Source organism: Ranitomeya variabilis, chromosome 4 (assembly GCF_051348905.1).
Source record: "Ranitomeya variabilis isolate aRanVar5 chromosome 4, aRanVar5.hap1, whole genome shotgun sequence".
Classification (NCBI taxonomy): Eukaryota; Metazoa; Chordata; class Amphibia; order Anura; family Dendrobatidae; genus Ranitomeya; species Ranitomeya variabilis.
Window position 1 is genome coordinate 675,864,839 of NC_135235.1, and position 22,602 is coordinate 675,887,440.

Genomic DNA, 22,602 nt, shown 5'->3' on the forward strand with positions numbered 1-22,602 from the left:
TGCGGCTCACCTTCGTACACACGTGGCTTCGCTCCACACACCTCGTACACACGCGGCTCTGCTCTGTACACCTCGTACACACACGGCTCCGCTCTGTACACCTCGTACACACGTGGCTCCTCTCTGTACAAATCTTACACAAACAGCTCTGCTTCGCACACACGCAGCTCCGCACACTTCGTACACACATGGCTCTGCTCCGCACACATCGTAAACGTGCGGCTCTGCTCCGTACACCTTGGACCCATGCGGCTCTGCTCCGCACACCTCATACACACGCGGCTCCGCACACGCAGCCCTGCTCCATACACACACGGCTCCGCTCTGCACACCTTGTACACACGCGGTTCTGCTCCGCACACACGGCTTCGCTCCGTACACCTCATATACACACGGCTCCGCTCCGTACACCTTGTACACACGCGGCTCTGCTCTGTACACCTCTTACACACACGGCTCTGCTCCGTACAACTTGTACACACAAGGCTCCGCTCCTTACACCCCGTAAACACATGGCTCCGCTCTGTACACCTCGTACACACACGGCTCCGCTCTGTACACCTCGTACACACATGGCTCTGCTCCGTACACCTCGTACACACACGGCTCCGCTCCGTACACCTCGTACACACATGGCTCTGCTACATCCACCCTGTAAACCCCTCCTGACCCCACACATAAACTTCCCCTCATCCAGCACCATGACAACCAGCACAGCAGAGTCCTGCATACACTGAGGCCCCTGATCATGTGACCCCTGACTCCTCCCCTCCTGTGACCTCATCACAGGTCCTGTGTGCACAGAGCAGCCATATATGTGGAGTGCGGCTCTGCAGGTGGAGGTAGGTGCTGGAGCCCCGTTATTCTCTATCAGGATTAGTCGTTCACGCTCGGCCATTTTTGCTGTTTATGTTCTTGGTGTTATTTTTTTCCTTCTTGTGTTATCCGTCTGTTTTAGACACATTGCATACACGTTATCTCACCCGGCATCAGATGTCTGTACGGCAGCTTGTGAGGTAAAGAATAATCCAAACAGCCAGAGTCCAACTTGTGATTAAATCTCTCCGATTATTGTTTCTTCAGATTAATAGTATGGTACAGATGACTCACTCGCTGACGCTGAAGTGTTTCCCAGTTTTACACACTGAGGTACCGTTGCATTCTACTGCGTAGATTGGTGTAACATGCGTGTACAGAAGGCATCGACCTTAGGAGACAGTTTTTATCACCCTGCCTTTTTACTGAGTCACAAAACAATCAACCTAACTGGCTAACAATTGTGATGAGTGGACTCGTGGAAGTTCGGGTTCTGGTAACCGACCTTACCTTTATTCTAAAGTTTGGTTCGGGTACCAGAACTTGAACCAGCACCCGAACCCCATTGAAAATAATGTGGACCAGAACTTTTGAGCTGGAAGATTCTCTCCTCCCGGACTTTCCCCGAATCTCCGAACGTTGCAATGGACTTCCTGTTTAAGTCTGTGTTCAGCGTTTACACTGGACACTAACTGTCCGCTACAAACCCCCAAATTTTCAGTACAAGTTTGCTCATCTCTAGATAGCAAATATTGGCCAGTGTGGAGACACGGAGGTCAGTGGGTGCTCTAGTCCACTGTCTCGAGACCTCATGGATCAGAGATCATCCCACTGAATTCCCATTTACCGTGGGTGTAATACTACTGCGACAACACAGGGTGAGGGTAAAACAGTATGGCAACACTTTTATTGAACTACAGGATAGGCAAATAACACATAGAACAGGCCCAACAAGATACCCAATATGGTGGAAAATTACAAAGTCTCACCTTTCTGTTGACTTCCAGGGCTGACTACCCCCACCAGCGGCAAAGACAGAGAGGAGGTAACGACAAGCTTAGGAAGCTGACAGTCCATTGAGGTATGAGGTCAGGTGACCAGAGGGTCACAACATGGCTTCTCCAAATATCTACATGGAGACAGGTGACCGGTGGGTCCAAATCCTGACTTCCCCAAACGTAAAAATTGGGTTCAGTGTTGATTAATGGAGCAGATCTGTATTCTTTCAGTCAGGGCCTTGGTCCCCCAAGTTGGTATCCACGGTAGGCGAGAGTCTATGTTGGGGTAGAAGGTTCCATAGTATGGGGGGATGCGCAATTGTGGGAAGAGGAGATAAAAGGGGAGTAGAGAAGGAGATCTTGTGAGGATCGGAGGTTGTGCGCAGGTAAGTAGCAGGAGACAGGTTTTGGAAGGCTTTGTATGCCATGGTTAGGGTTTTGAACTGGAGTCTCTGGGTAATGGGGAGCGAGTGCAGGGATTGACAGAGAGGAGAGGCGGGATAAGTGGAGGTTATGGTTAAAGGGTCTGAATACTTATTACCATGTGATATGTCAGTTTTTCTTTTTTAATTTGCAAAAATTTCTACATTTGTTTATTTCAGTCAAGATGGGGTGCAGAGTGTACATTAATGAGAAAAAATGAACTTTTTGGAATTTACCAAATGGCTGCATTGAAACAGAGTGAAACATTTAAAAGGGGTCTGAATACTTTCCGTACCCACTGTATATTCTATCTCTAAATAAATATTTGAATAAAAAAAATAAACAATAAAAGTACATATATTTGGTATCACTGCGTCCGTAACGACCCTACCTATAAAAGTGTCTCATTACTTAACCCCTTTTTGAACACCATAAAAAAATAAAAAACAAAGCAAAAACCAATGCTTTATCATCCTACCGCCAAACAAAAAGTGTAATGACACGCAATCAAAAAGACAGATATAAATAAACATGGTACTGCTGAAAATGTAATCTAGTCCTGCAAAAGACAAGCTGTCATACAGCTCCATCAGCGGAAAAATAAAAAAGTTATAGCTCTCAGAATAAAGCGATGCAAAAATAATAATTTTTTCCATACAATTGTTTTTATTGTATAAAAGTGCCAAAACATAAAATATAAGTGAGCTAACACTGTAATCATACTGACCCGAAGATTAAAACTGCCATATCAATATTACCACACATGGAATGGCATAAAACACACACACACTCCATGTATTGTTGGTTTTTGTTCATCAACTCGTCAACTCGTCCCTCAAAAAACAAGACATCACATAACTCTGTGGGCCAAAATATGGAAAAATTATAGCTCTCAGAATTTGGTGATGCAAGAACAATTTTTTGCAATAAAAAGCATCTTTTAGTGTGTGACAGCACCCAAACATAAAAACCCGCTATAAGGTCTCTTTCACACGTCCTGATATTTCCGGTACCGGAGATGTTGGTGTCCATGTTTGTACCGTATTTTTCCTACTATAAGACGCACTTTTTCCCCCCCAAAAAAGGGGGGAAAATGGGGGTTGCGTCTTATAGTTGGAATACAGGCTTACCGGCAGTGGTGTGGCGGCGGCAGAGGTGCGGCGGCGGCAGAGGTGCGGGGATGGAGGCGGCGCAGTGAGCGGTATGGCGCAGTGAGCGGTATGGCGCGAGCGGGGTCCCTTTCACAGGTGAGGTGATGCAGCAGCCCAGTAAGCAGCAGAGCCGGGTGAATCATGTTGTTATCGGTGGTGGCGGCCATCTTCCTGAGGCCGCGCGTGCGCAGATGGAATGCTCTGCTTCCTGGGTCTTCAGGAAAATGGACGAGGGAGGCCGCGCGTGCTCAGATGGAGATCGTGGTGGCCATTTCCCTGAAGCCGAGTTCGCAGATTTAGATCTGTGAATGGGACCCCACTCACGCCATACCGCTCACTGCGTCCCTGCACCTCTGCCGCTGCCGCACCTCTGCCGCCGCCACACCACTGCCAGTAAGCCTGTATTAACCCGGCTCCGCTGCGTCACCTCACCTGTGGAAGGGACCCAGCTCACGCCATACCGCTCATTATCCCCACACCTCTGCCGTCGCCACACCACTGCTGCAACCCTCCCATGGACACCAAACCGTGCCGTCGCCCACCTAAGCAGGAAGGGACCCTGCTCAGGTGCACGCCGTACACCTCTGCCAACACCATGCCTCCTGTGACCCTGCTCTGCCACCGCCAGCCCTCAGGTAAGATACTGTAAATTCGGACAATAAGACGGACCCCCATCTTATAAAAAATCTTTTTTTCTGCAATTTTCACCCCAAATTTGGGGTGCGTCTTATAGTCCTGTGCGTCTTATAGTCCGAAAAATACGGTAATACATGTGACAACCGTGTGCCGCATCAGTACTACACGGACGGGCGCCAGGGAAGAAGCGTTACAGTAAGCGCTGTTCCTCGGTGCCAGGTACTGAACACGGCTCTCATCATTCTCCCCTGCTTTGCCAGCGATCGGCGTGAGCAGGGGAGAATGATGAGAGTTATATTTAAGTGATAAAAGAGACAGCAGGTGGTGGATAATGGGACTATTACTCCCATCAGCCTATCCCTGCTGATGCTAATAACAGTGACAGCAGGAGTGGATGGTGGGGTATTCATCAGCCACCACTTGTGCTATAAATAAATAAAGAAATGGAAAAAAAACAACGTGGATTACCCTGGAACGGTACATGTGCTACTGATGTTAAAAATTGCTGGCCCTACTTCAATCAGGGTTTCTTCCACCTCCTATACCAGATCCTGCAACCCCTTCTGCTCCTCCTCATCCTCCATCTCCGATGTGCTATCTCAAAGCACATAGTCCACATCAGCCTGAACCTGGACATCTGCAGCACTGCTTCAGTGAAGCATCAGCAGGCTCTGCTGAAGCTAATTTTGTCTAGGAGACAAACTGCACACCATGGCAGAGTTATTGAAAGGAATAACAGACCAGACAGATCTGTGGCTCTCACCGCTGAACCTGCAACGAGGATTAGTCGTATGTGATAATGACCATAACCTGGTGGTGGCAGTGAAGCTTGGAAAGCTCACACAAGTACCATACTTGGCCCACATGCTCAACTTGGTAGTTCAGTGGTTTCTGAAAACCTACCCAGATTTTCCAAAGCTTCTGGTCAAGGTACACCATATCGGTGCCTATTTCCACAAGTCAGACACAGCTGTTGCTCTCTGGCAGTGATGAAGCAGCACATGCAAGTGCCAGCTCACCGACTGGTGTGTGACTTGACTGCACTTTGGAACTCCAGACTACACATGCTGGGAAAGCTTTGTAAGCAGCAGAGGCCGGTTGTGGAATATCAGTTCCAAATCGCCCATCGGTATTCTGATCAGCCACCACACATAACTACTGGAGAATGGGCATGGATGTCTGACATTTGTGCTTTTCTCCAAGACTTTGAGGACTCCATGAGAAAGGTGAGCGGTGATGATGCTCATCAGCGCAACAATCCCACTTCTGTGCCTACTTAAACAGTCGCTGCTGACAATTAAACATGAAGCTTTGCATGATGCTGACCAGATGGAGATGGAGGAAGACACAAGATAGGGAGATACCACCCAGCCCAGCTTCATCTGATCTGTTCAGTGTAGTTTAGGTAAAAATTAGGATGTGGAGGCTAAGGAAGAGAAGAAGGAACAGGAACTAGTGCAACAGAGGCTAGTACCCACACAAGCTTCATCTCGTCTCTCTTACGTGGATGGGCAGAGGAGGAAAAGATGGAGGAGGAGATGGAGAGTAGTCATCATGGTGGAAATAGGGAAGTGTTGGCTGTAGGGAGCTTGGCACATATGGCAGACTTTATGTACCGCTGCTGCTGTGCTGAATTAGATATCGTTGTTGCTACTGGACATTGTTGTGTGCTGTTTTGGGGTATATGTTTTCCTCCTTGTTCTATTCGCATTTGGTTGGTACATTCCTATCCTTCCTTATATTCCGCTCTACCTTTGTTGAGTGTATGTTTGTTGCTTTCTGTTATCCCTGTCTGTCTTATGTGTTGATACACTAGCATTTCTGTCACTGGCCTCCTGGAGGAGGAAGAGGCAACAGCTTAGGGAATAACAGGAGAACAGTTAGTTTGGTGGCCCAAACCTCCACATCTTTAGACTGAGGTACCTTTGGGAGCAGGCATAGCAGGACCCCAGTCCTGGGGACAGTTCAGGGCCCCTTTCTATAATCAGAATTCTGACATAAAAGCTTTAAAAAGTCACAAAATGTTGGTGCAACTCTGAGTTGCTTCAAAATTTGAGGACTTTTGGCGTGTTTAACACAGTTTCTCCCAGCTCTGACAAAATGTGTGGAGTTGGGGCTGGACAGGGGCATGGCAAGGCAATGTACCACAGCTTTTCTAATTCATGACAAGCTATCAAGCTCCTTATGCTAGAGGTCACACTCCAGCCTCTGACGGAGGTGAGCACTACTCATCAGGCGCCCCAGATTCATGAAGAGGCGTGCACCTCTTCATGAATTGGGAGAGTCTAAGGGTATGTGCACACGTCCGGATTTCTTGCAGAAATTTCCTGAAGAAAACCGGAAATTTTCTGCAAGAAATCCGCATTTTTTTTTTGCGTTTTTTTCGCGGGTTTTTTAGCATTCTGCAAGCGTAATTAGCTTGCAGAATGCTAAAGTTTTACAAGCGATCTGTAGCATCGCTTGGAAAACTGACTGACAAGTTGGTCACACTTGACAAGTGTGACCAACTTTTTACTATATATGCTGCTTATGCAGCATCTATAGTAAAAGATAGAATGTTTAAAAAGAATAAAAAAAATTAAAAATGGTTATATTCACCCTCTGCAGGCAGCCAATCTCCTCAGCAGCGTCCGTTCCTATAGATGCCGGTGTGGTTCAGGACCTTCGATGACGTCACGGCTTGTGATTGGTCGCGTGAGTCACATGAGCGGTCACGCGACCAATCACAAGACAGCGACGTCATCACAGGTCCTGAACCACACCATCTATAGGAACGGAAGAGAGAGCATGCACCGGAGAGGCGGGAACACTTCGGGGGCCATCAGAGGGTGAGTATATCACTATTTTTTATTTTAATTCTTTTTTTTTTTTTTTACCAATTATATGGTGCCCAGTCCGTGGAGGAGAGTCTCCTCTCCTCCACCCTGGGTACCAACCGCACATAATCTGCTTACTTCCCGCATGGTGGGCATAGCCCCATGCGGGAAGTAAGCAGCTCAATGCACTCCTAGGTGTGCGGAATCCCCGCAATTCTACATTTTTAATGAACATGTTGCTTTTTTTTCCGCGATGCGATTTTTTTTCGCGGAAAAAAATGCAACATTTGCACAAAAAATGCGGAATACCCTGTAAATAATAGGAGGCATATGTAAGCATTTTTTTCGCTTTTTTATAGCGAAAAAACGTGAAAAATCCTGAACGTGTGCACATGGCCTAACTCCAGCATGCTTCCTCATCAAGACCAGCATGAACATTCACAACAGTCATCAAAAGTTGTGTATGTATATATATATATATATATATATATAATATATACACTCACTGGCCACTTTATTAGGTACACCATGCTAGTAACGGGTTGGACCCCTTTTGCCTTCAGAACTGCCTCAATTCTTCGTGGCATAGATTCAACAAGGTGCTGGAAGCATTCCTCAGAGATTTTGGTCCATATTGACATGATGGCATCACACAGTTGCCGCAGATTTGTCGGCTGCACATCCCTGATGCGAATCTCCCGTTCCACCACATCCCAAAGATTTCATGTTGTTTACGCCAAATTCTGACCCTACCATCCGAATGTCGCAGCAGAAATCGAGACTCATCAGACCAAGCAACGTTTTTTCAATCTTCTACTGTCCAATTTCGATGAGCTTGTGCAAATTGTAGCCTCAGTTTCCTGTTCTTAGCTGAAAGGAGTGGTACCCGGTGTGGTCTTCTGCTGCTGTAGCCCATCTGCCTCAAAGTTCGACGCACTGTGCGTTCAGAGATGCTCTTAGGCCTACCTTGGTTGTAACGGGTGGCGATTTGAGTCACTGTTGCCTTTCTATCAGCTCGAACCAGTCTGCCCATTCTCCTCTGACCTCTGGCATCAACAAGGCATTTCCGCCCACAGAACTGCCGCTCACTGGATTTTTTTTCTTTTTCGGACCATTCTCTGTAAACCCTAGAGATGGTTGTGCGTGAAAATCCCAGTAGATCAGCAGTTTCTGAAATACTCAGACCAGCCCTTCTGGCACCAACAACCATGCCACGTTCAAAGGCACTCAAATCACCTTTCTTCCCCATACTGATGCTCGGTTTGAACTGCAGGAGATTGTCTTGACCATGTCTACATGCCTAAATGCACTGAGTTGCCGCCATGTGATTGGCTGATTAGAAATTAAGTGTTAACAAGAAGTTGGACAGGTGTACCTAATAAAGTGGCCAGTGAGTGTGTATATATATATATATATATATATATATATATATATATATATATATATATATATATCTTCAGTGGAAATGCCTCAAGACAAGGAAATGGTGCTCAGTAGTATGATCTCCCCACAATGCCTGGGCATGCTCCTGATGAGGCGGCGGATGGTCTCCTGGGGGATCTCCTCCCAGATCTGGACTAAAGCATCCGCCGACTCCTGGACAGTCTGTGGTGCAACGTGACGTTGGTGGATGGTTCGAGACATAATGTCCCAGATGCAGATGTGTTCAATTGGATTCAGGTCTGGGGAACAGGCAGGCCAGTCCATAGCTTCAATTTCTTCATCTTGCAGGAACTGCTGACACACTTTAGCCAAATGAGATCTGGCATTGTCCTGCATGCATTAGGAGGAACCCAGGGCCAACTGCACCAGCATTTGGTCTCACATCGGGTTTGAGGATCATATCTCGGTACCTAATGGCAGTCAGGCTACCTCTGGCAAGGATATGGAGGGCTGTGTGGCCCTCCAAAGAAATACCACCCCACACCATTACTGACCCACTGCCAAACCGGTCATGCTGAAGGATGTTGCATGCAGCAGATCGCTTTCCACGGGGTCTCCAGACTCTGGCACGTCTGTCACATGTGCTCAGTGTGAACCTGCTTTCATCTGTGAAGAGCACAAGGTGCCAGTGGCGAATTTGCCAATCCTGGTGTTCTGTGGCAAATGCCAAGCGTCCTGCACGGTGTTGATCTGTGAGCACAACCCCCATCTGTGGACGTCGGGCACTCAGACCATCCTCATGGAGTCAGTTTCTAACCGTTTGTGCAGACACATGCACATTTGTGGCCTGCTGGAGGTCATTTTGCATGGCTCTGGCAGTGCTCCTCTTCCTCCTTGCACAAAGGCTGAGGTAGCAGTCCTGCTGCTGGGTTGTTGCCCTCCTACAGCCCCCTCCATGTCTCCTGGTGTACTGGCCTGTCTCCTGGTAGCACCACCAGTCTCTGGACACTACGCTGACAGACACAGCAAACCTTCTTGTCACAGCTCACATTGATGTGCCATCCTGGATGAGCTGCACTACCTGAGCAACTTGTGTGGGTTGTAGAGTCTATCTCATGCTACCACGAGAGTGAAAGCACAACCAACATTCAAAAGTGACCAAAACATCAGCCAGAAAGTATTGGTACAGAGATGTGGTCTGTGGTCCCCATCTGCAGAACCACTCCTTTATTGTGTGTGTCTTGATAATCTGTTCTCTATTCCATCTGAACAGCAGCATGTGAAATTGATTGTCAATCAGTGTTGCTTCCTAAGTGGACAGTTTGATTTCACAGAAGTTTGATTTACTTGGAGTTATATTCTGTTGTTTAAGTGTTACCTTTATTTTTTGAGCAGTGTATATATATATATATATATATATATATATATCTACATACATACATACATGCACACATACATGTGTGTGTGTGTGTGTGTGTGTGTGTGTATATGTATATATATATATATATATATATATATATATATATATATATATATATATATATATATATATATATATATATATATATATATACACACACAAACACAGGGAAAAAAAGGCAGCACTCCAGTTCTTTTAAAGATGAAAAAACTTGTGATGTTTATTCAGGCCCACATCTCTATAGTATAGAGATGTGGGTCTGAATAAACGTCACAAGTTTTTTCATCTTTAAAAGAACTGGAGTGCTGCCTTTTTTCCCTGTGTTGGCATACTATTTGGTTAGATGACTGGACCGTCTTACCTAGGAGGCCTGGCACCCAGCGGTGAGCATTGTGCTGTTCCAATTTCTCTATATATATATATATATCTGTACTACCCGGCTTCGCCCGGGTTAATAGCTGCTGCTAGCAAAATAGAATGTGTTAACAAAAATTTATTCTGCACACAAAAACCACACAACAAATAGATAGAAATGTAATTATTAAAAGGCAAAAACTAAGCTAATAGAAGCATTTCACATCATATATTTCAACACCAGAGATATTCCACACAGATTTAACTAAATTGGCCAAATAATGTAAAGTAATCTTCTCCTACTTATTCGAGAGCCTTTTGATAAACGACATTCTTAGTTTTTCCTTCAGGTGCAAAGACAAACAGATTTTTGGCTGTTCCAACTCTTGAACAGGCCACATAAAGTTGACCATGAGAAAAGCATGGAGATTGTAAATCGATTCCAACTACTTTCAAGGACTGTCCCTGAGCCTTGTTGATGGACATAGCAAATGCCAGTCGAACAGGAAACTGGAGGCGTTTAAAATCAAAAGGCAAGTCAGATGGAATGAGAGGAATTGTTGGAATGAAAACATCTTCTCCTGTGGCACATCATGTCAAAATGGTTGTCTCAATTACATGTGGAAATAAGTTCTTAATCAAGAGTCTTGTTCCATTACACAGCTTTGGTGGATCCAAATTTCTCAATAGCAGAATAGGTGCTCCAGGTTTTAGAAAGAGGTTGTGAGGAGGAAGTCCTTGTGGCTCCGAGGAATTAAGGAACTCAGATGGATAAAATAATGCTTGAGCAGGGTCTATTACTGTATCCACTGACTTGTAGGTTGTGCACACACACACACACACACACACACACACACACACACACACACACACACACACACACACGCACACACACACACACATACACACACACCTTTATATATTAGATATATATATACTGTTGTATATCACCACATCAAAACCCTGTCATGGGCAGCCCAATCTCCTGACCTGAACCCCATTAAAAACCTCTGGAATGTAATCAAGAGGATGATGGATAGTCACGAGCCATTAAATAAAGAAGAACTGCTTACATTTTTTCCGCCAGAACCGCCAGAAGCAGTGTGAATGACTGGAAAGCATGCCAAGATGCATGAAAGCTGTGATTAAAAATCATGGTTATTCCACAAAATATTGATTTCTGAACTATTCCTGAGTTAAAACATTAGTATTGTTGTTTTTAAATGATTATGAACTTGTTTTCTTTGCATTATTTGAGGTCTGAAAGCACTGTTTTTTTAAATTTTGACCATTTTTCTTTGTCAGAAAAAAATACAAAAATTATTGCTTGGAAATTCAGAGACGTTGTCAGAAGTTTATAGAATAAAAGAACAATTTACATTTTACTCAAAAGTATACCTATAAAGAGAAAAATCAGACAAACTGAACATTTTGCAGTATATATATATATTAGCTATTGAATCCATTCTACGCTCGGGTGGCGAGCATTTGTATTGGTAAAAGGTTCTACATCCTGGTATGTGCTGCTTCCATCCTGTGTCCTAACTTTATGTGCTGCTACCATCTTGCACCTCCATCCTGTCATATGCTGCTATTATCCTGCGCCCATTTCCTGTCATGTGCAGCCCCTATGCTGTGCCCTAATCCTGTTTTGTGCATCTGCATGTTGTCATTCTGTCATGTGCTGCTTTGATCCTGAGCCCTCATCCTGTCATGAGCTGCTTCCATCCTGAGCCCCTATTCTGTCATGTGCTGCTCGCATCCTGCGCCCCCATTCTGTCAAGTGCTGCTCCCATCCTGCGCCCCCGTTCTGTCAAGAGCTGCTCCCATCCTGCGCCCCCGTTCTGTCATGTGCAGCCCCCATCCTGTGCCCCCCTGTCATGTGATGCTCCTATCCTGTGCCCCCATCCTGTCATGTGCTTCTCCCATTCTGCGCCCCCATCCTGTCATGTGCTCCTCCCATCCTGTGCCCCTGTTCTGTCATGTGCTCCCATTCTGTGTCCCCATCCTGTCATGTGCTCCTCCCATCCTGCGCCCCCATTCTGTCATGTGCTCCCATCCTGCGCCCCCATCCTGTCATGTGCTCCTCCCATCCTGCACCCCCATTCTGTCATGTGCTCCCATCCTGCGCCCCCATCCTGTCATGTTCTCCTCCCATCCTGCGCCCCGGTTCTGTCATGTGCTCCCATCCTGTCATGTTCTCCTCCCATTCTGCACCTCCGTTCTGTCATGTGCCCCCATCCTGCGCCCCCATCCTGTCATGTGCTCCTCCCATCCTGTGCACCGTTCTGTCATGTGCTCCCATCCTGCGCCCCCATCCTGTCATGTTCTCCTCCCATCCTGCGCCCAGGTTCTGTCATGTTCTCCCATTCTGCGCCCCCATCCTGTCATGTGCTCCTCCCATCCTGTGCATCGTTCTGTCATGTGCTCCCATCCTGCGCCCCCATCCTGTCATGTTCTCCTCCCATCCTGCGCCCAGGTTCTGTCATGTTCTCCCATTCTGCGCCCCGTTCTGTCATGTGCACCCATCCTGCGCCCCCGTTCTGTCATGTGCTCCCATCCTGCGCCCCCATCCTGTCATGTGCTCCCATCCTGCGCCCCATTCTGTCATGTGCTGCTCCCATTCATATGCCCCGTATGCTGCTCTGTAAAGGTTGATGGCCCCATAAGATTCTCCATAGTATATGCCCTGTATGCTGCTCCATAAAGATTGATGGCCCCCATAAGATGCTGCATAGTATATGCCCTATATGCTGCTCCATAGAAGTTGATGGCTCCCATAAGATGCTCCATAGTGTTATATGCAATGTATGCTGCTGCGATAAACAAAAACAAAAAAAAAGACATACTCACCTATCGTCGCTGGACGCCGAATGTCGCAGTGTGTCTTCAAGAAAATGGCGCTGGAAAGCACGTACTGTGCAGGCGCAGTCGGCGCTTTCCGGCGCCTTTTTTTCTTTAAGAAGAACACTGTGGCTATATCGTAACGCTGGGAGCATCTGCGCAGGTGCTTGTCCAGTATATAAAGTGGTGGGACAGAGTGACGCTCCCAGCGTTATATTATAGATATACACTCACTGGCCACTTTATTAGGTACACCTGTCCAACTTCTTGTTAACACTTAATTTCTAATCAGCCAATCACATGGCGGCAACTCAGTGCATTTAGGCATGTAGACATGGTCAAGACAATCTCCTGCAGTTCAAACCGAGCATCAGTATGGGGAAGAAAGGTGATTTGAGTGCCTTTGAACGTGGCATGGTTGTTGGTGCCAGAAGGGCTGGTCTGAGTATTTCAGAAACTGCTGATCTACTGGGATTTTCACGCACAACCATCTCTAGGGTTTACAGAGAATGGTCCGAAAAAGAAAAAAAATCCAGTGAGCGGCAGTTCTGTGGGCGGAAATGCCTTGTTGATGCCAGAGGTCAGAGGAGAATGGGCAGACTGGTTCGAGCTGATAGAAAGGCAACAGTGACTCAAATCGCCACCCGTTACAACCAAGGTAGGCCTAAGAGCATCTCTGAACGCACAGTGCGTCGAACTTTGAGGCAGATGGGCTACAGCAGCAGAAGACCACACCGGGTACCACTCCTTTCAGCTAAGAACAGGAAACTGAGGCTACAATTTGCACAAGCTCATCGAAATTGGACAGTAGAAGATTGGAAAAACGTTGCTTGGTCTGATGAGTCTCGATTTCTGCTGCGACATTCGGATGGTAGGGTCAGAATTTGGCGTAAACAACATGAAATCTTTGGGATGTGGTGGAACGGGAATTCGCATCAGGGATGTGCAGCCGACAAATCTGCGGCAACTGTGTGATGCCATCATGTCAATATGGACCAAAATCTCTGAGGAATGCTTCCAGCACCTTGTTGAATCTATGCCACGAAGAATTGAGGCAGTTCTGAAGGCAAAAGGGGTCCAACCCGTTACTAGCATGGTGTACCTAATAAAGTGGCCAGTGAGTGTATATATATATATATATATATATATATACCACACCACTATAGTTCCTGGAAAGGAAAGTTGTAAATCCAGATGACGCTCCATCTGCCAAGTGGGCCTCCTGACAACACCAGCACTGCTGTTTCAGGATGCTTGTCTGTTTACTCATCTCTGCTGTTCCAAGGTGCCTGTCTACATACTCATCCCTGGTGTTCCGAGATACCTGTCTGCATGGTCACATTTCATTCCAATCCAGAGGGTTGCTTTCAGATCACATTGGAGGCAAGCATAAGGATAATGTACAACTGGTTTCACCTTTTAGCTTGTTCAAAATCTACCTTGGAATCCTTGTTCTGAGAATTGAAGGAAGCTTCAACTATACGTTTACAGCAACAAAAAATAAAGAGTGTCATCTTTTCTTCTTCTTTCCAAAATGATCATATGGTCATTTCAGATATACAAATTGATCATTACCTTTTTTAGATTTACTATTCACACCTTGAGTTCCCTATGTTACTAAATGTCTTGTAATTTAACTGACGGCATATACTCTGTATGTCCTCTAGATTTTATGAAGCCCTCTACCACATTATTACTTTATACCGATTTCCCAACTCTGGTGATTGTGTTTTTACATGGGACATTGTATGTTTTTAGATTGGTTCATGTTCTTTACATTCAGGTCTCTACAATATCAGATCTCATTCAGGTCCCTACAATATCAGATCTTCTAAGAGAATTTCCTGACAGACCCATCAAGGATGGACAGGGAAAGGTACAAGATGGAGAAGATAATACACCTAACCCTGGAGATCCTCTTCCGACTTACTGGAGAGGTGAGTGATTTTGATGGCATCACATCATTTTAACCTATGGGAATTACAGACGGACAGAACTGGAGAGGTGAGGTCTCTGGAAATATCTGTAGTAATATTTATTAATGTATCTCTCCATAACCAGGATTACACAGTAGTGAAGAAGACCTCTAGTGATCGCTGTCAGGACCCTGTGTCTGAGGGATGGGGAAGACCAATGAGCCCAATATCAGGGCCTCCACCTCACCCCCTGATACATGAGGACATCAATGACCAGAAGATCCTAGAACTCATCTACAAGATGATTGAGCTGCTGACTGGAGAGGTGACACTGCTGGGAATGCTGGGACATTATACAGTAACGCTTTGAAGGGATCGAGGGGATGACGGTATCATTGTATGTGTCAGGTTCCTATAAGGTGTCACGATGTCGCCATTTATTTTTCCATGGAGGAGTGTGAGTATTTAGAAGGCCACAAAAATCTGTACAAGGACATCATGATGGAGGTTTCCCAGCCCCTCACATCACCAGGTAAAAGACAGGACTAAATACACACGGCCTATAATTATCTCTATGTAAATAATGAATTCAGTCCTCCCTGTATGTGTTTCGTCCAGTTCTAACCAATAAGAGGACAACACTAGAAGGATGTTCACGTCCTCTTCCTTCCCAGGACTGTAAACAAGAAAATCCCAATGTTCCTCAGGATCATCAGGTAGATGGAGAGAAGGTGTCATGAGATCTCCCCTATGATGTGTAGACTGCTGTGAAGGTCTTGTGCTCAGTCTTGTTTTATCCACCAGTATTATATGTTTTATACTTGTGTAATGAGAACGGTGGAGATGGCAGGATTAGAGCTGATCATAGATGTGACTTCTCCAACTGTCTGTAACTTTTACAATATTTGTTTTAGGGTGAAGATCTGACCCATATTAATACTACAGAGACATATGTGAGGGGTGATGAGTGGTGTAAAGAAGAGATTCTTACAGATATGGACTCAGGTGAGTTTTAACCACTAAGTGCAAAGAAGTCACAGTTTCTTCTCATGGGAAAATATGTGCCATGACAGAAATAATTCTTAACATGTAAATAAAAGTTAGAGACATATGTGAGGGGTGATGAGTGGTGTAAAGAGGAGATTCTTACAGATAACCACCCAGGTGAGTAGTAACCACTAAAAGCAGAGAAGTCATAGATTCTTCTTATTTGTCAGCTGGTATTCGTGGCATCACAAGGTATTAGATTGGAATAGCAAGGAAAATAAGTTGGCCATAAGGCAGAATCTTTAGTTATGTGTGTAAGTCATGGACACTATTCTTCTGGAATGGGCTACGAGACTGAATTACCTGATTTTCTGTGTCATCTCACCTTAGAAGCTGTCTGGTTAAGATAATTTTTATCAGTTCAACTTGAAAGACAGTCAGGGACTTGTGTGTACCAGTAAATATCAGCAGAGTTTGTGTAATAAGGTTGTAATTCATATTTTCAGTTCTGGCACTTTTTCCATTATTTGATGAATGGTAACAGACTAGCTTGTCCTCACATTGCTTTCAAGTTTCATATATTTCTCTGCAGACATATCTATATCCCCCTGGCTTTGCCTCCTGGTGCCTCTGCTAGGCATTGTGGTTGGAAGCATGGACACTGCCTTGAAGACTACCAGCACTATCCTTTGCAGCACTTCCTTTCCCACTTTTCCCATTATCCATAGCATCAGAATTGGGAGCACACACAACGCTCCTCTTCCATTTACCTGTAGAGTCTTCTCCATGGCTTGCCTCCTATACACGATACTACCAAGGACACTAGATGTATTCAGAGTTGTTATGGTTGCTTGACAGTGACTATGAAGGTGAAAGAATGTTTGTGGTGCTAATATTGACACACTGTAACAACCATGAAAGTACTTATCCCCTTTGTTTCCTCTTCTGTCGCTGGGTGGCACTGCTCCTTTGTTGCATGGAATGCAGAGTAAAGCTGGAGTCACACTAAACGACTTACCAACGATCACGACCAGCGATACGACCTGGCCGTGATCGTTGGTAAGTCGTTGTGTGGACGCTGGGGAGCTGTCACACAGACAGCTCTCTCCGGCGACCAACGATCAGGGGAACGACTTCGGCATCGTTGAAACTGTCTTCAACGCTGCCGAAGTCCCCCTGCAGCACCCGGGTAACCAGGGTAAACATCGGGCTACTAAGTGCAGGGCCGCGCTTAGTAACCCGATATTTACCCTGGTTACCATTGTAAAAGTAAAAAAAAAAAAACAGTACATACTCACATTCTGATGTCTGTCACGTCCCCCGGCGTCCACAGGGTTAAAACTGCTTTCGGCAGGAGCGCTGCTAATGCACGCGCTGCTGCCGAGAGCTTCCCTGCACTGACTTTGTCAGCGCCGGCAGTAACAGCGGTGACGTCACCGCTGTGCTCTGCTTTACGGCCGGCGCTGACACATTCAGTGCAGGGAAGCTCTCGGCAGCAGCGCGTGCATTAGCAGCGCTCCTGCCGAAAGCAGTTTTAACTCTGTGGACGCCGGGGGACGTGACATACATCAGAATGTGAGTATGTACTGTGTTTTTTTTTAACTTTTACAATGGTAACCAGGGTAAATATCTGGTTACTAATCCTACTAAGCGATGACAGCGGGTGATCAATGACCAAAAAATGGTCCTGATCATTCCCCAACGATCTCCCAGCAGGGGCCTGATCATTGGTCGCTGTCACACATAACGAGATCGTTAGCGGGATCGTTGCTACGTCACCAAAAGCGTGATGTTGCAACGATATCGTTAACAATATCGTTATGTGTGACTCAGCCTTAACAATGCAGCAGTCCTATGACTTTTGCTGCCACGCAAAAAGGGAACTTATTGTCTTAAGCCATGGGCAGGTTTTTCCTCTTAACTCTTGAACCTCTGACTCCCACGACCAGTTCTTAGTGCTCTTATTCTGGTACACATGTCAGTTTACCTTTTTCTGACCTCAGACCATTTTCTGAATTTTCTATTGTATGTTGATTTTGTCCTGTTCTACTCTCTTGGCACCAACTCAAGACTTGACTATTCCTCCAAGCCTGCACCTATGACTAGCAGCTACTTAGACAACTGAGCCCAGTGTCTATATACCTGTAAAAGGTTTAAAGTGCGAAGACCATGTGACCTTATAATTCGAGCAGCCTGCAGCAAAGTCTGTCAATGGTAGACATTTATAGAGCTGCCAGGTGACCATAGACAGAGAACGTTATTATAGAATAAGTGATCCAAATTATGGATCACCTCCAAGCATTGGTAATTGAATCCAAACCCTTGCCCAGCTAGTCTATTACCTTGCAGACTAATTTTAGCATCTCGAAACTGCTCAGGCCCCAGCCACTGCAACAACTCCCTTGAATATTTGTCTGACTTATTTTTATGTGACCATAAACATTTTTTTTCTAGATAAAGCTGTCACTTGTATTTCATCTGGATATAAGAGCCAGTGTGTAGGATTCATCATTTCCCTTCTGTAGGGTGACTCCCAGTCTTCAGCATTTTTCTACCCCTTGATGCACCAGAACTTTCCACAGTTGAATCGATTTTTATGGCCTATGGCTTTTATATGGTGATCCTGACTAAGGTGTTTTCACAAAAAGTAAATTAACAGTCCTGCAGGGTTGACATACTGCTGAGGAGTACTGTACCCAATTTTGGTGCTGGGTGTTGTGAACTCTGTTCTCGGACTCCCTCCTGTGGTTGTGAGTGGTACTGTGTGAGTTATGTCTTTGGGCTCCCTCTGGTGGCTCTTTTGTCATTCTGCGGGTCTGTGGCTGGGATCAGCTGCCTCGTTACCTGCTAGTCAGGTTTCCTATTTAACTCACCTGGACCTTCATTTTTTGCCTGCTGTCGTTGTATTCAGTGCTGTTTTGGTTTCTCCTGACTTCATTCGTTTTCAGTCTCTCCAAGAGAAGCTAAGTTTTTGCTTGTTCTTTTTTTGCTCATCTGTGTTCTATATGTTTCTCAGTATACGATGAGTTCTGTCCAGTTTGCTAATATGTGATCTCTTGCTTGCTGGTAGCTTTGGGGTGCAGAGTTTCTCCCCTCACATCGTTAGTTGGTGTGGGGGTTCTTGCATTCTCTGCGTGGATATTTTTTGGATAGGGTTTTTTACTGACCGCACAGATTCTTGCTATCCTCTTTCTATTCAGTGATTAGTGGGCCTCCTTTGCTGAACCTGTTTTCATTTCTACGTTTGTGCCTTCTCCTTTACTCACCGTTATTATTTGTGGGGGGCTGTTCTAAACTTTGGGGTTATTTCTCTGAGGCAAGTGAGGCTTTTATTTCTCTCTAGGGGTAGCCAGTTTCTCAGGCTGTGAAGAGACGTCTAGGAATTTAGGAACGTTCCACGGCTGCCTATAGTGTGTACGGTTAGGATCAGGGTTGCGGTCAGTCCAGTTACCACATCCCCAGAGCCCGTCCTATGTTCTCTTACTTAGCTGGTCAGATTTGTGATCCTAAGCCACAAAGGATCATAACAGCTGGGCCACATACTGTGGAATGATCAGCCCTTTGCCATCAGTTTTGTGTTGGTATTTGTCACCAAATCAAGGACATGTTAGTTCAGTTCCCTTCTCCTTATTCCCTTGATTCAGCCATCTCCCTGACAATTCATCTTGACCTGCAGTCCTGCGAACATAGTCATTAATGAACTGCTGATTCTGAACCTCCACTTAAGACTTGTGTACCTATTACACTTACTAAGGCATCTATTTAGATGGAGGTGACTCACTCCCATCAACAACAAGGGGTCGAGCTACAAGAATTTGTTCTTGGTAACACCTGTGGAGAGCTTGGCCATCATTTGCATGTTTTCTCAGTACAACCACCACCAGAGATACCCATCTAGATGCAAAGATATTTCCCTGTGATTCTGCAAAATTATTGCTTCTTGTTTGTTTATGTTATCTAGATAAATCTGAGTATCTTGAGGCTTTTTATTGATTTTGATTCTGCAGCAAATTCCAGTTATTAGTGTTCTTAATCTGGTTCAACCTTCACTTCTCAACTACGGGAGTTTTCCTTGTTGCTCCTGTTTTTAACCTCAGCACATTTTCTAACTTTTCCACTGCACAACGACTTTGACCCTTGCTGCCCTTTTAGTTCCGACCTAACTATTCTGGCCAATCTACATCACCGGCCAGTGGCTACTCCAAGGACTAGGCCCAGGGTTCTTGTGCAAAACCACATTCTTCTACAGAGTTTACAGGGTAAAGGCTTGATCTCCCCATGGACCTCATAGTTTGAGTAGCTAGCACAAAACCTCTCCATAGTAATTTTTAATGCTTCCAGTCAACCACAAACAAAACTTTGTCACACAGACCCCTTCTTCCTGAAATCTGTTTCAGTTACTAGAGATGGATTTACAGTGTGTAGCGAATAGCAGACTAACAAGCGGAACCCCTGGTGGCCAGCACTTTGGGAATTTTTTGTATTAAAGTGCATTGAATAATTACTTTTCAAGGCATCTTCTATTACATAAACATAAATTGTTTGAAAGTGCAATTCTATTTTTAAATCTCTTCTTCTTCAGAGATATTGAAGGTCTTGAAGTCCACAAGCCACCAACATCTTTTTAGTTTTCTGTTAGACTATGATGTTTTACATCAGCAACTTGATTAAAAATCTAATTACGTTGCATGCCTAATTGTAGAGACATTATAATATTAACATTTCACTTTTTATAAAATAATAATACATTTGGTTTTATTCTTGATAGATAACTGTACCAGGAGCTCAGAGGGGCATTCGATATCTTTTGAGCGTAAAGCAGATGATCATGGTACCACACAGGTTACATATGAAGAGCATGCCGTTATGCCAGATATACCCACAGCACTTCACATAAGACTTCTATCCTCAGATTCAAATCCAAAACAGGTCTTATCTTCTGATCCATCACAGACTATTAAGAAAACTAAATGTCACAGAAGCGGAATTATAAGTCAAAGCGGTCACATAGTGATGAAGAAATTTTCATGTTCACAATGCGGAAAATGTTTTAACCGGAAATCTAATCTTAGTAAACATAAGAAAAGTCACACAGGAGAGAAACCATTTCCTTGCAAAGAATGTGGGAAATGTTTTAACGAGAAATCGGATCTTTTCAGACATCAGAGAATTCACACAGGGGAGAAGCCGTATTCATGTCCACAATGTGGAAAATATTTTAATCAGAAACCGGGTCTTGTTAGACATCAGAGAATTCACACAGGAGCAAAGCCATATTCATGTTCAAAATGTGGGAAATGTTACAATGTTAAATCAAATCTTGTTAGACATGAGTGGGTTCACACAGGGATAAAGCCATTTTCATGTTCAGAATGTGGGAAACTTTATACAGATAAATCATCTCTTATTAAACATCAATATATTCACATAGGAGCAAAACCATTTTCATGTTCAGGATGTGGAAAGTGTTTTAATCGAAAATCAAATCTTGATAGGCATCAAAGAACACACTTAAGCGATAAACCGTATTCCTGTTTGGAATGTGGAAAATGTTTTGCTGGTATCTCAGATCTTGTTACACATCAGAGAATCCACACAGGGGAGAAGCCATATTCATGTTCAGAATGTGAGAAATGTTTTGCAGGTAAGTCAGATCTTCTTGCACATCAGAGAATTCATACAGGGGAGAAACCATTTTCATGTTCAGAATGTGGAAAATGTTTTAATCAAAAATCTAATCTTGTTAGACATCAAAGGACTCACACAGGGGAGAAGCCTTTTTCATGCCCTGAATGTGGGAAATATTTTACTAGAAAATCAAGTCTTCATAACCATCAAAAAACTCACACAGATGATAACCAATTCTCAAGTTCTGAATTTCAGGAAATATTTTAGCAAGAGATGTGAATAAATTTTTAAACCAATGAAAAATGTATTTGCCTTTTACTAGTTTTTTATGTTTAATTGATTCAGATCATTTAACTAATTTTAGTATAAGATAAGATAATATGGGTAAAATAAAAACAAAGTACAGTTTTTTGCAGATTATGAAACGCCCTGGATTATAAGATGCACTCCAAATTTTGAGGAGAAAAATAGGAAAAAAACCTTAGTTTTATTAAAATGGTGGTGTTTCTTATAATCCATGCGTCTTATTGCTCACCTGGGGTGGTGGCTGCTGTGAAGCGGTTTCTCAGGATCGCTTCTGGAGGAGGCAAGAGTGGAGCGTGGCTGCAGGCTGGGATGAAGGGGTGTTCCGATGTGCGCCGCTGCAGGTGTTCGGTAGTGCTGGGTCTCTGCCAACATTTTGTGAAAGCCCAGAGCCCCTGCACTTATATGGTTTACTGTGCGGTGGACTGCGGGAAAATGGCTACCACCGAACACTCGCAGCGTCGCACATCGGAACACCCCCTCATCTCAGCCTGCGCCTGCAGCAACACTCCACTCTTGTCTCCTCCAGCAGCGACCCAGGGACCCTGCTCCATCCCGGCTGATAAGGTATATCCGCATTTTAAGACACACCCCCATTTTTCCCACAAATTTGGGGGAAAAAATTGCGTCTTATAATCCGAAAAATATATTAAATCTTTTAATTCCATTTAATGAAGGTAAATATTTATTAAAAACCTTTATCGTCTTTGTGAGAAAGTAATTACCTCATAAACAAAAGAACTAGCTGTGCCAGAAACAACTGCAAATTAAAAGTAATATGCAATTAGTTTTTGACATTCCATTTACTTATTTTTTGCTGAATTGTTTTAATTTGACTACATAGAGAGTTTTCCAATCATACACTGCCTGTTGAAAGTCTTGTCACAGCAACTCAATGAGGTTGAAGTTAGGAATTTGACTTGAACA

General features: G+C 44.5%; 2 protein-coding genes across 2 annotated transcripts in view; both read left to right on the forward strand.

Annotated features, from left to right (window-relative positions):
• Window positions 1-21,828, forward strand: part of LOC143766325 (uncharacterized) — a 53,713-nt gene extending 31,885 nt beyond the window's left edge. Inside the window, exon 8 of the mRNA XM_077253915.1 lies at window positions 20,906-21,828. Within this exon, the coding sequence (XP_077110030.1) occupies window positions 20,906-21,639 (734 nt within the window). The 3' untranslated portion in view covers window positions 21,640-21,828. The remainder of the gene's footprint in view (window positions 1-20,905) is intronic.
• LOC143766324 (gastrula zinc finger protein XlCGF66.1-like) lies at window positions 801-15,722 on the forward strand. The gene is made up of 5 exons (XM_077253913.1): window positions 801-842; window positions 14,625-14,778; window positions 14,903-15,082; window positions 15,166-15,473; window positions 15,672-15,722. The coding sequence occupies exons 2-4, from the start codon at window positions 14,704-14,706 to the stop codon at window positions 15,304-15,306; spliced, it is 396 nt and encodes a 131-aa protein (XP_077110028.1). The 5' UTR covers window positions 801-842; window positions 14,625-14,703; the 3' UTR covers window positions 15,307-15,473; window positions 15,672-15,722.
• Window positions 21,829-22,602: the final 774 nt, after the last annotated feature.

Bases quoted from the DNA above. Each gene is read 5' to 3' on its own strand.
- LOC143766324 (XM_077253913.1), top strand. From the start codon at position 14,704: ATGGACAGGGAAAGGTACAAGATGGAGAAGATAATACACCTAACCCTG. The intron at 14,779-14,902 runs GTGAGTGATTTT...CTCCATAACCAG, and splicing joins TCTTCCGACTTACTGGAGAG to GATTACACAGTAGTGAAGAA. The intron at 15,083-15,165 runs GTGACACTGCTG...TGTATGTGTCAG, and splicing joins TTGAGCTGCTGACTGGAGAG to GTTCCTATAAGGTGTCACGA.